The sequence below is a fragment of the Diabrotica virgifera genome, chromosome 3, assembly GCF_917563875.1.
Source record: "Diabrotica virgifera virgifera chromosome 3, PGI_DIABVI_V3a".
Classification (NCBI taxonomy): domain Eukaryota; kingdom Metazoa; phylum Arthropoda; class Insecta; order Coleoptera; family Chrysomelidae; genus Diabrotica; species Diabrotica virgifera.
This window is the reverse complement of record NC_065445.1, coordinates 116,954,207-116,972,962: the sequence shown is the minus strand read 5'-3', so window position 1 is coordinate 116,972,962 and position 18,756 is coordinate 116,954,207. Positions and strand designations below refer to the sequence as shown.

The window sequence follows — 18,756 nt, the reverse complement described above, 5'->3', positions numbered from 1 at the left end:
GAAATAAGCCACAATTTTACTAAAAAAATGATTTTATTAACGTCCAAATAGGATCCGATTTAACCGTCGAAACGTTAATAAAAACATTTTTTTAGTAAATTTGTGGCTTATTAGACAAGCCGAAAACGGCGGGTTCGTCGGAGAAAATATTCCCATGACATTTTTTGCATAATCACGTTCGTGAGACATCCCAGAATAAGGTTCAAGAAGTCGCCCAAGGGAAAAGTGGTCCAAATTAAAAAAAAAAATTTTTTAATCAAATTGCAAAAATCAATATTTTTGGCCCGGACAAATTTTGTTTAGATTTTTTTGACCATTCTGGATAAAAAAGATCTCTTATAATTTTTCTCTAAAGTTGATCGTTTTCGAGATATAAACAATTTAAAATTGAAAAAAACGAAAAATGGCGATTTTCAAGGCTTAATAACTCTATTAAAAGTTATTACTATGAAAATCAGAAAGTGACTAAATCAAAGTTTAAAGCACCCCCTACAAGATCCTGGAGAAATTTTTGTAATTATTTTATTACTAAGCTGTTATTTTTAAGTAATAATAATGAGCGCCTGCATGTATCAGGTGCCCGTCTATAGTGAGTGCAAGAGAGATGCCATTCCGGTAGTGTATCTTACTCGCACTCACATTTACAGTTGCGTCAATGCGATCTTACGGCTTATTGTTAATGATTAAAAATAACAGCTTACTAATTAAATAATGACAAAAATTTCTCCAACATCTTGTAGGGGGTGCTTTAAACTTTGATTTAGTCACTTTCTGATTTTCATAGTATTAATAACTTTTAACAGAGTTATTAAGCCTTAAAAATCGCCATTTTTAGTTTTTTTCAAGTTTAAATTGTTTATGGTACATTCCATGTCAAATCACTCAGGCAAAAAATTTTGGATCTCCGATTTGTCTGAAAATTGGTATATAGCTTCTGAGGGACGTAAAAATACGATATTTAAGGTCAAAAAATCTTCTTCTTTTTTTTCTCAAAATTGTTATTTTATGCGACTTTACAGTGATTTGGTGTTTATTTAAACAAATTTGCATTTTCTGTCGTAAAGTATCAATGAAAAACATAATATTTTAATAGAAAGTACTCAAAAATGTCATTATATGGCATTATAACAAGTTATTTTGATTCAAAACAAGTTTTTGACCAAATTTTATAGTGTAAAAAACGTTAAAATACCGTTTTTTACATTTTCCTCCATTCCCAAAATACATCAGTCGGGATAGCATATAACCTTGAATGTCGAGCTGCCCAAAATTTTATTTTTCTGATCTTTAGGGGAGTCAATAGTAGCCTAAATTTAAAATCATGAATGAATTCCTCCGTTACGTTAGCCGCCATCTTGATTTTAAAGGAGAACCTGTTTTGCTCAATATCTCCGCCATTTTTTAACTTTTCGACAAAAATGGTAGGAACTGAAATTGTTCCAAATAAATTGTATTTACAATTATTACAACTTCTTTTAACAATTTTTGTCGTGAGGTCGATATTTTCGAGTTAATTGTACTTACAGTAGACGCCTATATTTTTGACTATAATATTGTATGTAACATTTTTGGTATTGTAATATAATTCAAATCCTTCTCACCACTTAAAGTCCTATGTTTTGTCTATCTGTGGACAAATTTTCAGCCAAATCGATTGTGATGTATTTTGGGAATGGAGAAAAATGTAAAAAACGGTATTTTAACGTTTTCTACACTATAAAATTTAATCAAAAGCTTGTTTTGAATTAAAGTAACTTGCTATAATGCCATATAATGACATTTTTGAGTCCCTTCTATTAAAATATTATGTTTTCCATTGATACTTTACGATAGAAAATGCAAATTTGTATAAATAAACACCAAATCACTGTAAAATCGCATAAAATAACATTTTGAGAAAAAAGAAGAAGAAGATTTTTTGACCTTAAATATCTTATTTTTACGTCCCTCAGAAGCTACATACCAATTTTCAGACAAATCGGAGGTCCGAAATTTTTTTTGCTCCAAAATTGAGTGATTTGAAATGGAATGACCCTTATACCTCGAAAACGATCAACTTTAGAGAAAAATTATAACAGATCTTATTTGTCCAGAATGGTCCAAAAAATCTAAACTAAATTTGTCCGGGCCAAAAATCCTGATTTTTGCAATTTGATTAAAAAAAATTATTAAAAAAAAATTTGGACCACTTTTCTCGTGGGCGACTTCTTGAACCTTATACAGCTTAGTAATAAAATAATGACAAAAATTTCTCCAGGATCTTGTAGGGGGTGCTGTAAACTTTGATTTAGTCACTTTCTGATTTTCATAGTAATAACTTTTAATAGAGTTATTAAGCCTTGAAAATCGTCATTTTTCGTTTTTTTTTTCAATTTTAAATTGTTTATACCTCGAAAACGATCAACTTTAGAGAAAAATTATGGGAAATCTTTTTTGTCCAGAATGGTCCAAAAAATCTAAACAAAATTTGTCAGGGCCAAAAATATTGATTTTACTTTATCGTACTATATACGTAGTATAAGTATAATAGATATTACTTTATCGTACTATATACGTAGTATAAGTATAATAGATAAAGTTATAGGATCGTGCAAAAAAAAATTTTTCAGATTTCACTTTTTTTCGACGTTTTGAGTCCCCCTGAGTCTAAAAAGCAAATAAAAAAAACATGTCGGAAGTATGTACGTACGTACGTACGTACGTATGTCGCCACCGCCCAGCAAAAACTACTGGACCGATTTTGATGAAATTCGGTATGAGTAAGTTTAAGAGAATTTTGTCGAGAAACTAAGCTTTAAAAAAAAACCTCTCAAAGGGGGGCCGAAATAGGGGGGTTATTTAGGGCCCATTTTTGCAAATTTTGACCGAAATGAATGAAATTCAACTCAAAGTAAGCTCATCGATAGGTAAATAAAAATACGGAATTTGACATTTCCAAATTCAAAATGGCGGCCAACATGGCCGACCGCCCACCCGACACATTTTCCTATCTTTCTAAAAACTTGTTTAAGATAAGTTTAATTTGAAAAAGTCGTTATATAGCCTAAAGATGGGGCTATAAGAAGGATGTTATCGTTTTTCAGAAAAAGTTACGGGTTGCCTATATTTAAGGGGTCAAATTTTGACATAAATTTGAACTCGATTTTCTCAAAAATGGCTCCAAGGAATTTTTTTATTTTTTGATATATTTTTGATATCCTATCAGTAAATTGAATGACATTAGTCATATATCTTAACTCCCCATAGGAGGGGAGTTAAGAACTTTCTTCTTAATAGAAACTTGAAATTTGAAATTTTGCAGACATATATGGTACTTTATTATCTATTATCACAATAAATTTTACCAAAAATATGGCTTCCGGTTGAACCGGAAATGAATAAAAAATCTTAATTTTTTTAGATACGCCCTGTATATTTTAACATATTTTGAAAGAATGCAAAATTACCTTTCCAATGACATAAAATTCATTGCTGTAGCTCAAAAACTCGAAAAGTTACGGTAAATAGAAATTTTGCTATAATCTTATGTGTGTCCTCTCTCACGCGTTTATAGCAGAGCATTATTGTAGGGCAGTCAATGAGGGTATTTGGCTCCGAATTCCATCCTACTACATTGATGTACTTGATATTTTCACAGTAAGTAGGGAATAGCACAAGAAACAAAATCTACCCTATATACTATGGCGCATTTATCTTGGCGCGGTTCCCACTTCTTCAAGGGGGTGGAAAATTTGTTGGTCAAAATAAGCACGGAAGTGGCTAAACAACCTATTTCTAAGCAAAAACTGGTCTATACTTTTTTTTTTGAGAACTCAATACTTTTTGAGTTATGCGTAGTTGAAAATTGGCTATTTTCATTGAAAAATGACACCTTTTCGGACGGATTTTTTGTGAATACCTTAAAAACTATGCATCGAACTAAAAACACTATATAAAACATTTTTTAGATTATAAATAATAAAGAGATTCGTTCCTTCGTAAATGTTCTATTTATAATACAAAAAGAGATATGGTAGGTGAAAATAGTTTGTTTTTTGGTGCATGCTCAAATTGGTGTATTCAACTTGAAATAACAGAGGAACGGTAGGTTTTAGGTGTATAATGCTACCAACACCTTTTGTTTTAAAAAGGCTGTTTTGAAAAGGCCTTTAAAACGAGCACCGTTAAATGTCGGTTACTTACAAACTAAGCGAGATATGGTGCAAAAAAATATATGACTAATGTACTTTAAGGAAAAATGAAAAGTATATACATTTAACTCCCCATCTACCATAATTTAAATGCATTGTTTTCCTTCTACAATACCTTTTAATATATATAGTGTTATTTCTACTTTCAAAAAGTTGAACGGGTTTAAAATGAATGGTTTTTGTAAAAAATGTGATCAAATTATAGAATGAATTTTTAAATTTTCTTAAAAATCTTCCTTTTTCTCCATGTAATTCGAAAATAAAAATATTTCACCCCCGAGAAGTGGTGGGAACTTCCCCCATGATAAAAGCGCCATAGTATATAGGATAGACTTTGAATTAGGAGATTGAGCTACTCCCAAAATTTCATTAAAATCCATGCAGTAGGATAGAATTTGGAGATAATATCTTGTTCTTAATCTCGCGCATTGACTGGCGTAATCGAAATAGAATGAAATGCAAATATTGTAAACTATTAATTTCTCAGAAAAATGAACTAATTTGAAATGAAAGTATGACTATAATATTCTATTGATTTATGCAATAATCTACACATCTATAGTGTGTCCCCGACATATGGCATCGAACATTTTCTCAAATGCAGGAATTAATGATGCGTAGAACCATAAAATACTTTTAAGTACAATAGGTGTTTCCAAAATATCAAAATAACGAGTAACTTTGTTATTTTTATAGAATTCCAGTATCTAGTACCATAACGATAATAGATCGGTACGATAAAGTTCTCGGGCGGCCCTTCCGTCCAGCGTTTTTTTATCCAAGTCGAGAATTATTTTACCTTTGGAGTTTCTCATAAAGTGAGGAGTTCTTTTTCTCTGAGTGTAGGTAATTTCTTTAAGCTTTTTATGTATATTAAACTCGTCATGTTTTCTTTGTAGTTCTTCCATTTCACGACATCTTTGTTTGTATAACTCATGGTTGAACCTTATTCTCCATATACCATTGTCACAAATGGGTCCCAATATCCTCCTTAACATCTTTCTTTCAAAAGTATTAAAAAAAGGTTTATTGTCTTTTCTGTCATGATCCATGTTTCTACGCCCTATGTTCTTATTGTTTGCCGCTGCTCCGGCAGTCAACATGACAGAAGTCACACCCGATCAGATAGCCCATCGTCTTCTAATGAACGGTAAGACGACATCAAGAAAGAACAAGGTGAGAGCTCAACGGAATATCGACGAATAAAGAGAGGTTCTAGGTACCTCTTTTTGTCTAGAGGAGATGAGAGGCACGATCCACCAAATGAAAGATAATAAAGCGGCTGGCCTGGACAACATACGAACAGAACAAATAAAGAACTTTGGACTAAAAACCGTAGAGTGGCTAAACATGATGAATTGCTGCATCCGTACATTACAAATCCCCCAAAATTTGGAGAAAAGCTAGAGTGGTAGCTCTCTTAAAACCAGGGAAGGATCCGGCGGATACAAAGAGTTTTAGACCTGTCTCTCTTTTGTGCCACCTTTTCAAGGCATTTGAAAGAATGATACTGAACCGGATCGCTGAATATGTGGAGACTAAAATTATTCCAGAACAAGCGGGATTCATACCCGGAAAGTGCAGCTGCAGTCAAATTCTTAATCTTACCCAACATATTGCAGATGTTTTTTAACGGAAAGAAATAACAGGAGTAGCGTTCATACACTAACTGCCGCCTATGACATAGTTAACCATCAACGGCTACTCGCAAAACTCTATGAAACTACAAAGGATTTCCGACTAACGAGGTTAGTGAAATGTCTCCTCCAGAATAGACGCTTCTACATAACGCTCCAGTCCAAGAACAGTCGGTGGAGGGACCAAAAAAACGGGTATCACAGGGAAGTGTCCTCGCGCCAATTCTATACAACATATACACAAACGACTAACCCATACACCAACAGACAACGCAATTTATTTACCCTGATGATACAGCTGTGGCAGCTCAGGGAAGAACTTTCAATGAAGTCGAAGTGAAACTGACAGATGCCCTGGGAGACTTAGCTCTATACTACGATAAAAACCATCTGAAACCCAATCCCACAAAAACCCAGGTGTGTGCTTTCCACCTTAGAAACAAGCATGCCTGACGGCCGCTGGAGGTGGAATGACGTGGTCAGATGCTGGAACACTACGAAACGCCAAAATACCTTGGCGTACGTCTGGATAGAACTCTGTCTTACCGATACCACTGTCAAGATGTCAAGAAGAAAGTAAGTGCCAGAAATAATATCATTCGTAAGCTAACTAATACAAAATGAGGAGCACAACCATACACTCTCCGCACTTCTGCCTTAGCATTATGTTTTTCGGCCACGGAATTTGGAGCACCAGTATGGGCAAACTCTGCTCACGCAAAGAACGTCGACGTGGCTCTAAATGAAACGGTTCGTATAATATCGGGTTTCCCGAAACCGACACCTATTGAAGAGGTATACCCCATAGCTGGGATTGCTCCACCACCTATCAAGAGGAAGGTCACGTCAGAGGTAGAACGAAAAAAGCAGGAGACGGACCGAAGACACCCCTTATATGACCACCAAACTCAGCCAAGCAGACTAAGATCTCGGAAAAGCTTCCTGAAAACATCAAGATCCATCCCCGAAGCGCCAGAGACGCGCCGAATACACCTATGGCAAGCGTCAGCTACCGCGACACATTTTCCCCCCTCAGAGGAAATGGCTGCTGGACACAATTTACCGTATCCGACTTGGAAAGCGCTAAACAGACTAAGAACCGGCGTTTCACGTTGTGCTAGTAACCTGAAAAAAAGGGGATACCAGGAGGACGATACCTGCGACTGGCGCGGTTCAGAACAGCCGTCATCTACTATCATGCACAGAGATGAGAGAGACCTGCACAGAAGAAGACTTAATTATAGCAAATGACAGGGCCATCTGTGTGGCCAATCATTGGAAATACAGAATTTAAAGTTGTTGGTGTTCCGGACACGGAAAGTAAGTAAGTATTATTGGTCATATGATGGTATTATACATTTTAAACTTTACTTCCCTATGGATGTTTTGGATCTGAACACCTGCCACAGAGAGAAGTATGCTTTGTTTTTCAAGCATTATCCGTTTCCATATTTCCTCCTCGCTGCTGTACTCAGTTATCTATACACCCATGTATGTGAGCTGTTAGATTAGAGCTGTAGATTAAAATTGTTTATTGGTCAAGTATGACCAGATTGTAATTGTAATAATCATCATAGTAGTGACGATTATGGGAAAAAATACTTCTGTTATTAGTCTTTTATAAACTTCTATTTTCTCTTTTAATTCATCATTTTCTTGTTTTTTTTTAAATTTATTTTTCGTGTGCTACTGTGCTTAGATGTAAGTTTTTCCTTTATTTTTCAGATAATTTTTGTCTTCAATTCCGATATAAGAAATTAAATAATTTATATTATTTAATTTCTATTGCTTCTTATTCTTTTAGCAACTTATTAATAAATTCAAATCTGAAATAATCATTATCAGATTATTTTTAATTTTCTTCTTTTATTTTCAGCATAAAGGCTGTTAATACATTATTTCAACCAGAAGTAACAGATGAACAGATATCAGAAGTAGAAGAAGTAAAAGATCCTCCGGATAAACGTTTTGTAAGAGTAGGCATAGATCGTAATCGCAAAAAAGAAATAGCTACAAAATCTGTTGCTGCTTACATAGAAGTATGTGGACATTTAAAGAATCCCCAGCGTGGTTTAGGTGCTCTTAACTTTCATAGGGTTAAGAGTAGAAAAATCAATAGTAAAAATTATATACCAATAAAAAGCAAGAAAGTTTACAATACTCTCTTGAGAGCTTTTGCACACAAAGGCGATTTTCATAAGATCAAAGAAGTTTTAGACATCATGCAGGAAGAGCACATTAGCTTGAACGTTCATAGCTATGCAGCTATTTTTGAATGCATTAGTAGAAATAATTTTGAAAGTTATCAAAAGGAGTTAGGGAAGTTTGTGAAACAAGCTTCTGCACAAGGCATCACTTTTGATAATATAATGAATGAAGGAGTATTTTTAAATAATGAGAGAGACCTGGTTTTAAAAGCGATACATCATATTGATCCAAAGTACCAGCCGAAGTATAATCACCCCAGGGTTTTGTATAACAATCCGTTAGTCAATCATTTAAATAATTCGGAGCAAGAACAGCCATTCGTTACAGCCGATAACGAATCTGGTGGACTTTTTACTTCTTCAACTCTTACGGATCGAATTGACAAGCAGATTCGCATGGAAAAAGATGGATATGTCACGGTAAGTTTTATGTTCTAATATTACTACTATGGGGTTACAGCGTTCTCCGACGCCTTCCGACTCCTTACCACTATTCTTCTCTGTTTAACCATAGACCTGGAGGGATTTCTCTTTCCTCTAGTTCTTTTTCAATCCCCTTCCTCCAGCTTCTTCTCGGCCTTCCTCTTTTCCTTCTCTCTTGTGGTGTCCACGCCAAAATCTGTTTAGGGATCCCATCATCTTGTATTCTCTGGTACATGGCTGTACCATATTAGTTGTTTTGTTTTTATGTCGTCTATTGTATGTGTGACTCCCATCATTTCTCGTATTTTCTTATTTGGTATCTGATCTCTTCTTGATTTTTCCTGCTGCTCTTCTCCAGAAGTCAATTTCTGTTACTGGTAATATTTTCTCTGCTCTTTGTTTCAGTGGCCAAACTTCACTGCCATATGTGATTACACTTTTAAGTATGGTATTGTATATGAGCTGTTTGTTCGGTTTAGATATTGTTTGGTCCCACAGAATGCTGTTCATCATGGATATGGCTTTTTTACTCAGTATGTTTCTGTCTTTTATAGCAACATCGAGTGTTCCATGTTGAGTTATCTTCATGCCCAGGTACTTGCATTCATCACAGTATTTAATTTCTACCCCATCGTCTAATGTAATGGACTGCTTTTTCCCTCCAATACAGATGGATTCAGTTTTCTTAATGTTGACTTCGAGGCCCCATTTGTTATATTCTTCTGTTAGCTTCCGCGTCATGTAACTCAAGTCGTTATGATCCTGAGCAATCAGAATTTGGTCATTAGCGAAACATAAAGTGTATACACTTTGTTTCGTTTCGATACGTTGTTAGTTTAGAAACATACTAAACCTCAGAAACCCAGATATCGTCGAACTCAATAGGGAACTTGCATAAAATTTTAAATTCGAAAAAAATGTTATAAATCACAACAGAACATAATTTAGAACCTGTATCAAAGATAAAAAAGTTTTGTTTGTCTTTCGTTTGGCCCCTAAAGACGACTAAAAATTCAACTTATACCAGCCACCCCAAAACGCGTCGTGACGTCACGCCGTTGTATGTTTACATTCTACACCAATTGTACATATATGTATATAATTTTAAATTAGACATTATAAACGTCAGTAAAAAATACAGTTATGTGACGTTAAAAGTGTTTTTGATCGTTTGAACTATTCATAGAAAATTTGTACTTTTACAAAATGGTTTTATTTTCAATAGTAAACCTTCTTTACTTTCCTTTAAATACTGTATCAAACTCCAATCTCAACAAACTGATATTAAAACGACATACGATAAATGTCATTAAAATATAAATATTTTTCCTTTATTCCCCGACGACGAGCTGGCCAAATACCCAAGTAGGTGGAGGCCAATAAACTAAAGAAGGAGAAGAAGAATATACCTAAATATAACGCTGTGTCTAGGTACACGCTAACGTGTACGCAAATAAAAAAGTTAGAGTGTCAGAGTGTTGGAATTTGTTTAATCGCGTTGTGTTTACACTTTAATTTTAATATTGATTAGTAAAGAGGTTTCTTATTTTTTATTTGTTTAGTGTTTTTTTTTTAAATTAACTATGCAGTGTGGACAATTATTTAGTTGTTTTAATGAGTTTAACAACATTTTAAAACAGTATGAAAAAGTTAAGAGACTATAAATTAATATATATTTTTTTAGTTATAAGTGAAATAGTATTACCGTCCAAAATTAAAATAAAAGGAAGACCTAAAGCTTTCACAATAATAATTAACTTGTTCTGAAGCTATTTCCTTGTGGCATTTTTGTAATCAACTATTCTAAATGGGAACTAAGCCACAATTTAACTAAAAAAATGATTTTATTAACGTTGAGACGTCTAAATCGGACGTCGTTGTCAAAATACAAAATATTATTAAATTAAACAAAAATGTTGTTGCTTAGTAAAAAATTTTTTCTAATAATTTATTTAATCTGATTCTTTTTTGTATTTTGACAATGACATCCGATTTTGACGTCGAAACGTTAATAAAATCATGGCCATATATCATTCGAAGGATTTTACGTTCCCACACCAGCAATTTATTTACTTCTCTTTTTGTTAGCGTCCATGTTTCGCTTCCATACGTGACTGCTGGTCGTATTATGGTCTTATCTGAATTTTTGCACCTCGTGAAAGAAGTTTTGACCTGAATAGTCAATTGAAGTGCCACTCTAATGATGTGCTACATATCCCTATTTAAAATTAAGGTGTTGCGTAAATGAAAGGGAGGGACTTTTATGAAAGGCCTAAGCTCAACTAGGGTTGTAGTAATGATGATGTGAGTTCTTAAGAGTTGAGTTTCAATTTAGAAGCTCTGATATCTAATATCTCTATAATTTGTAGAATGCATATAAAATATTTTTATAATAATTTTTAGATCCAAAGTATTGTTAGCAAAGCTGAAGTAAGTGACGAAGTAGAAAGGCATCGCAATTCCTTAGCAGAACACTATAAAATGTGGGAAGAAGAGGCCCTTAAAGCCTTCAACAGAGATTTAGCAACTCTTACAGCGCAAAGAAGTGCAATAAATATGGAACCGTACATAAGATCCATACCGGCTAAAGATTGCATAGCTATAATTGTAGAAGAAGCAAAAAAGATGTCTCAAGGATCAGAAACCTACAGTCCAACTGTCAGTATGCTCTACAAAGAACTCGGAAGTAAAGTGTATGCGAGATATAAAATAATTTGCAAGCAGAAAAATGGGGTTTTAGATAAAGTTACCAATATCCATAAAACTTACTGTAGTAACTATGCAAATACTCATAAACCTCTAGATATTTTACCTGAGAAAGAAGTTACGGTGAATCCCAGACAAATTTGGCAATGGATCGATCACGGTTTGAAAAAGAAAGGTGCTACAATTGAGATGGATCATCAGCAATGGGCACCAGCAGTTTTAACCTTCATAGGAAAATTTTTATACCACATTGTTATGTACGATATCAAAGTCGATGTTAATGTTTTAAGGAATACCAAACATAAAAATTACTTACCAGCTTTTTACACAATATTTAGAAATCAAGGAAGATTGGTAAAAGAAGAAGTTAAACCACATCCTGTTTTGTCTAAACTATATCGACAATCTATTCCAGAAACTTTGACATTTCCCACATGTGAAGTTCCTATGGTGTGCCCTCCTATACCTTGGATATCTACAGATATAGGTGAGTTTTTTCGCAAGATATCTAATGGAGATATTTTTTAAAAGTATCTATGTATTCCTTTTTTTTTAGTTCTGTGATTGACTTTCCAAAAAATCCTCTGAGAATATTTTAAAAACTTTTATTTGGTAGGTACATTCCATGTTAAATCACTCTGACAAAAACTTGAGGATCTCCGATTTGTCTGAAACTTGGTGTATAGCTAAAAATACCTAAATATGTAGTTCTAAAATAAAGAAAAAATATGGACAAATAAGTCTCAACACTAAAAATCTTATAGAAGAAAGAAGGAGGCTGAGGGACAGGTATAACACAAACTACGCAGAACTTACTCAACTCAGTAAAACAATAAACAAAGAGATCCGAAAAGACATAAGGCAACATAACATGAGAGAGGTGACAAGGGTGGTAGAGGAAAATAGAAGTCTGAAAGTTCTAAGACACAACATGTCCACAGGGAAAAAGAACATACATAAGTTAAGAAATAAACAAGACGACAGTGTGACTGATAAGGAAGAAATAGTGAGAACAGTAGAAGACTTCTACAGACAACTTTATGAAACAAGTGAATCCGATGAAAGACACCCTTTGCCAAAAATAGAGAATCATGCGAAATTAAAAATCCCCAGGTAAGACAAAATAATGACTGAAAGCATAAAACTAGGAGGAAATAAACTTTTACTGGCAGTTGCTAAATTATTCAATAAATGTCTGTGCGAAGCGATAACACCGACACATTGGAACAACGCAGAAATCGTCTTACTCCATAAGAAGGGAGATATCAACGACCTTAGAAACTACCGACCCATTAACTTGCTGTCACAAGTATATAAGCTATTATTCACAAGAGTTATTACCAACAGACTAGGAAGTAAGTTGGATTTTTATCAGCCAAAAGAGCAAGCAGGTTTTAGAGCAGGATATGGCACGAAGGATCATTTACAAGTAATTAAGAACTTAATAGAAAATATTGTTGAATATAACCTGGTCCTTGGTCCTGATATTTGTTGACTACGAAAAAGCTTTTGACACCATAAGTCATCAAAAAATGTTAAAAACCTTATCAGAGTGTCGTATAGATCATCGCTATATAAACATGATTAAATACATATATCAAAATACGACAGCAAGCGTGAAACTGGCAGATAAAAAGACCAACGAATTTAAAATAAAACGGGGAGTTCGACAGGGAGACACAATTTCGCCAAAATTGTTCACAATATTATTAGAGCATATGTTTAGGAACGCAAATCTGAGTGAAAAAGGAATTAATATCAACAGAGAAATACTTAGTCATTTTAGATTCGCTGACGATATTGTTCTTTTTGTTGACGGCATCGATCGTGCGTAACTGGAGAAACTATACCTAGCCTCCTTACAAGTTGGATTAAAAATCAACCATACAAAAACACAAATCATGACAAATCTTGTGTTAAGCGAAAATATTTTAGTAAATGGCATGCCTATTGAAGAAACCACCTCTTATAAGTACTTAGGGCATGAGATACGCATAGGAAGAGATAATCAAACGTGCGAACTAAGCCGCCGCATAGGATTCATTTCGGTGGCATTCGGCAAGCTGAGCTATGTCCTTATGTCAGAACTGCCTATATGTCTCAAAAGAAGTCTTTGATCAGCGTGTGTTGCCAGTACTTACCTGTGGTACAGAAACTTTAATAATAACCAAGAAAGTAAGAACTAAAATTTGTGTTACCCAAAGAGCCATGGAACGCTCAATGTTAAGCATTTCTCGTCAAGATCGAATTACGAATAGAGAGATAAGACGGAGAACAGGAGTGACGGATGCAATAGAAAGAATTATGACCCTAAAGTGGAACTGGGCTGGACACATAGCTAGAATGTCAGATAACAGACCAAGACAAGAAGCATATCGAAGTAGAGGTCGTCCACCAACCAGATGGTCTGATGACATAAAACGGATCGACAAAAACTGGATGCAAACAGCACAAAATAGAAATGCATGGAAAAGACGGAGGGGGACCTATATCCAGCAGTGGATAGATCCGGGTTGAATGATGATGATGATGGTGTATAGCTTCTGCGTAACATAAAAATAAGATATATCATAAAGTATAAATGAAAAAAATAATGTTTCAATAGAAGGGACTTAAAAACGTCATTATACGGTATTATAACGAGTTATTTTGGCGTTTTCGATCAAATTTTAGTGTAGAAAACGTTAAAATTTTTACATTTTCCTCAGTTCCCAAAATACATATCGTTCGATTTGGCTGAAAATTTGCCCACAGATAGCCAAAATACAAGACTTTAGAGTGGTTAAAACAATTTTTATTATTTTACAATAAAAACAGTTACATGCAATAATATCGGAGTTTATATTAACGACGTTCTACACCTTCGTTGCGGGGTATGCCTCTCAGAGGAAAGGGGGGGAAACCTATATGCAAGCAAAAGTTGGTAACAATGCATTTATAGCATAATACTCAAATCATATGTTTCAGTATTGAATACTTTATAAAAATAAATTCTAATAAATGACGGAAATTACGGAATAAATTACGGAATTAAATATAATAAATAAATTAAAAATAAATGGTACGGTAAACAATCCTAATTTTTTAATATGTTATTCCTTACAAAAAAACCTTTAATTTAAGCACAAATAATTAAAAATCGTAAATTTGGGTCAAAAGTTATTAACTTTTTAAGAATTCCCATAAGAGCCCATGTTAAAACTTAACTTTGACCCTTAATAGTAATTAAACGGCACGGTAAAACAATTTTTAAAAAATCAAGTCTTAGTTTTTTTAAGTAAACTATAACATACTAAAATTTCATGCAAATCTTTAATTCTTTGCCGAAGGTGTAGAACGTCGTCAAGACCGTGCTAGTTCGGAAAAGTGACACCTGGTTTCATAGCTCAGCAACACTTTCAGCACTTTTAATTGTATTGGCCAATTATATTAGTCCTGGTTGCTGGATAATTGTCAAGGCCACAGCCCAAAAAATTTATAAGAAGAAAAAGTAAGACCGAGGTTATGTTATAAAAAGGTAAACAATTGTATGTAGTAAATAAAATTAATTATTAAAATGCAGTACTGCAAGCAAAAAACAATTAATTAAATTTAATTTTATATAATATTTGCATATCATATCAATATTGTGGAGCAACATATAATTTTTCTTCTTCAATGACAGTAGGTATGAAATATACGTCAATTTGACAATATGAATTATTTAAAAAAGTTTCAAGATATCTCCGATATTTGCGCACGATCGTTTCTCGTATTCCCTCCAAGTACTTGCACACAGCGAATAGGCGTCTGCTGTAAGTACAATTAACTCGGAAAATATCGACCGTACGAAAAAAATTGTCAAAAAGAAATTGTAATAATTATTGTAAATGCGATTTATTTGGAACAATTTCAGTTTTTACCATTTTTGTTGAAAAGTTGAAAAGGTGGAGCTATTGAACAAAAACAACTGCTACAAATCCAGTCAGGTTTTACGCTCGCGCCTTTACCGGATAATAGGCCAGGGTAATAAGACAAAAATATACCCTGTTCGTGACACTTCAGCAGCCAGCGTACTGAAGCGTTTTTTCGACAAGTAATACCTATAAGAACAAATTCTAACTATTTCCTGCGTAGGATCTGGCGGCCAATTTTATTTATAAACAATTAAGTGTCAAAAAATGGCATTTTTCCCTTTTTTTTTCAAATCAATGGAAAACAGTGAAACTTATGGTTTTTTTAGTACAAATATCTTTGAGATTATGGAAAAAGCTTTAAAATGACGTATTGCATAGTCTGATACACTCATTTATTGTTAATATAATTGCGAAAAAAGGTCGGAACTGCAAAAAAGTTATTTTCGCAATAACTGCTGTAAAAATTAGTGTACAGGTTTGAAATTTTTGTCAAATGAGGGTTCTTTGCTGCTTAATCTGTGATAAAAATTTCAAAGCGATTCATTGAATTGTTTAAATTTTCTTCGAATTGTTTATCTCAGAGAGCATTTTTTTTGCAATAACATAAGTCAGAAAAAGATGACGTTAGAACCATTCCACAGGTGTCAAATGGAAGAGCATGAGCTATATTTTCAACTTGGTTTAAAGAAAGCGAATAAAAAATGCATTTATTAGTAATTATGCAAGAGTATCGTAAATCGTTCCTTATAAACTTTTTGAATAACTTTTCCCAAAAAATTTAACTTTTTTACCCTGTTTTAAGTGCACAACTACCAAGTAATGTTATTTATATCATAATTGATAAAAATTGTAATAACTATATATAATTTCTTATATAACAAAATAAAAAGTTTATAAGGAAAGATTTATGATACTTTTGCATAATTATTTATTACTAATAAATGCATTTTTTTATTCGCTTTTTTTAAACCAAGTTGACTCATGCTCTTTCATTTGACACCTGTGAAATGGATCTAACGTCATTTTTTTCTGACTTATGTTATTGCAAAAAAAATGCGCTCTGGGATAAACAATTTGAATAAAATTTAAACAATTGAATTAATCGCTTTGAAATTATTATCACATATTAAGCACCAAAGAATCCTTATATGACAAAAATTTCAAAGCTGTACACTAATTTTTACAACAGATATTGCGAAATTAATTTTTTTTGCAATTCCGACCTTTTTTCGCAATTATATTAACAATAAATGAGTATATCAAACTATGTAATACGTCATTTTAAAGCTTTTTCCATAATCTCAAAGATATTTGTACTAAAAAAACCATAAGTTTCACTGTTTTCCATTGATTTGAAAAAAAAAAAGAAAAAAATGCCATTTTTTGACACTTAATTGTTTATAAATAAAAATGGCCGCTAGATCCTACGCAGGAAATAGTTACAATTTACTCTTATAGGTATTACCTGTCGAAAAAACGCTTCAGTACCCTGGCTGCTCGAGTGTCATGGAAAAAACCTTATTACCCTGGACTATAAGTACTACCGTAAATATCGATTTTAGCAAAACAAAACTAAAGAGATCAAAATTGTATAAAATTTAATTGTTTTCATTTTTGTCGTAAAACTAGTAATAAACGAGATATTTCAATAATTATGATCTGTCACTAACCCTTAACTGCCCCCTTAACTCAGAAAATATCGTCCGCACAAAATATTTGTAATAAAAGAAATTATAGGAAATCGGATTTTCAACAATTTCAGTCCTCACACTTTTTGTCGAAAAGTTGAAAATGGCGGAGATATTGAGCAAAAACGGTTCTCCTTTAAAATCAAGATAGCGGCTAATACAACGGCGTAATTCATTCGCTATCTTAAATTTATACTACTATGGATCCCCCTAAAGATTAGAAAAGTATAATTTTGGGTAGCTCGGCATGTAAGGTCAAATGCTATCCCGACTGGACTATTTATTTGACTCTGATATTATTGCATGTAACTTTCTTTTATTATAAATTAATAAAAATCCTTTTAACCGCTTAAAGTCCTGTAATTTGGTTATCTGTGGGCAAAATTTCAGCCAAATCGAAGGAAATGTATTTTGGGAATTGAGAAAAATGTAAAAATGACGTTTTAACGTTTTCTACACTAAAATTTTATCGAAAATTCCACACCTGTAATTTTGAACCAACCAAAATACGTTATTTTGACAGATCACCATGACAACGGAGGTATTTTATCGGAAATTTTTTGCTCGTGGGGTACCCAACAGCGAATTATAGTGGAATTATAGTGGAAAAACCAACTGGCCAGTTGGTTGCTTAAACCAGTGCCAATAAAACATAAACACACACATAGTGGAAATTTTTTGACGTTTACAATAACAGAACATTTTTGACAGACTGGTTTTTATTTGTTTACATAATTTAGTTTTGATTCATTTTAGTTACAAAGCTAAGATGTTTTCTATATTCTTCGGACACCTCCTCTCTTCTTGATGGCGAAAATGCAGGACTTTGAATGTTTTCAATTAAGTTTCTATGTCTAATAAAATATATATAATATTTAGACACTACTTTATTTACCTTTTTCCCATTCAGTACTTTCAATTTTGCGTAGTTTAGTTTTAAAAACGCCAAAAAATAATTTTCTATCACTTGTAGTTACTCAAAACTTATGTAAAATTGAAGAATATACTATTTTCTATCTTGAAATGGTATTCCCATGCAACTACAATGAGTAGAAATTACGAATTTGAAAGCCTAAATAATTGCTGACAAAGCTATGGCGCGCTATTAATCTGTTCATGCAGCTTTGGATTTTCAAATGCAAATTTGGTGTGGAATTTTCTTACCGAATACCACGCGAAGTCAAATTAATATCCGGAAATTTTTTTTTGATCATGAATATTTTTAGAAAATTTCCCTCGTCTGCGACTCGGGAAATTTTCAAAATATTCATGATCTCAAAAAAATTTCCGGAAATAATTTGACCTCTAGTGGTATTACTAGTGAAAACACCAAAATATCTTGTTATAATGCCGTATAATGATATTTTGAGTCCCTTCTGTTGAAACAATATTATTTCCATTGATTCTTTTTCTTCTTAAAGTTCCATCTCCTAGCGGAGGTTGGATATCATAATGGCTATGGTCACTTTGTTGGCTGCTGCTCTGAACAGTTGTAATGAACTACAGTTAAACCATTCTCTAAGGTTCCTCAGCCAGGAGATGCGTCTTCTTCCTATGCTTCTTTTTCCTTGGATCCTTCCTTGCATAATAACTCTCAGCAGCTCATATTTCTCTCCTCTGGTAATGTGACCCAAATATTCTAGTTTTCTTGTTTTTATACTGTTCATAATTTCTAACTCCTTATTTAAACGTCGTAGCACTTCAACATTGGTAATCCTTTGAACCCACTGAATTTTCAACATTCTTCTGTAACACCACATTTCGAACGCTACTATTTTTCTTATATGTTGCCTTTTCAATGTCCAAGCTCCCATTCCGTATAGTAATATAGAAAATATGTACCATCTTAGAGCCCTCAATCTGAGAGGCAACTGAAGGTATTTGTTTGTAAGCAGTGTTTTCATTTTTATAAATGCTTGCCTTGCAGTTTCAATTCGGACTTTAATTTCTTTGCTTTGGTCATTTTTGTCATAAACCCAGGTTCCCAGATATTTGTATGTCTTTACTTT

General features: G+C 33.3%; 1 protein-coding gene across 2 annotated transcripts in view; it reads left to right on the top strand.

The window, feature by feature from the left end:
- Positions 1-18,756, top strand: part of LOC114338946 (DNA-directed RNA polymerase, mitochondrial) — a 101,371-nt gene that overhangs the window by 35,720 nt on the left and 46,895 nt on the right. The window contains exons 1-3 of one of the 2 annotated variants that reach the window (XM_050646873.1): positions 7,035-7,151; positions 7,704-8,454; positions 10,861-11,650. In XM_050646873.1, coding sequence (XP_050502830.1) covers positions 7,075-7,151; positions 7,704-8,454; positions 10,861-11,650 — 1,618 coding nt within the window. In that variant the 5' untranslated portion in view covers positions 7,035-7,074. Of the gene's footprint in view, positions 1-7,034; positions 7,152-7,703; positions 8,455-10,860; positions 11,651-18,756 lie in introns of those variants that run through there. The other variant, XM_050646872.1, reaches the window with a different exon arrangement.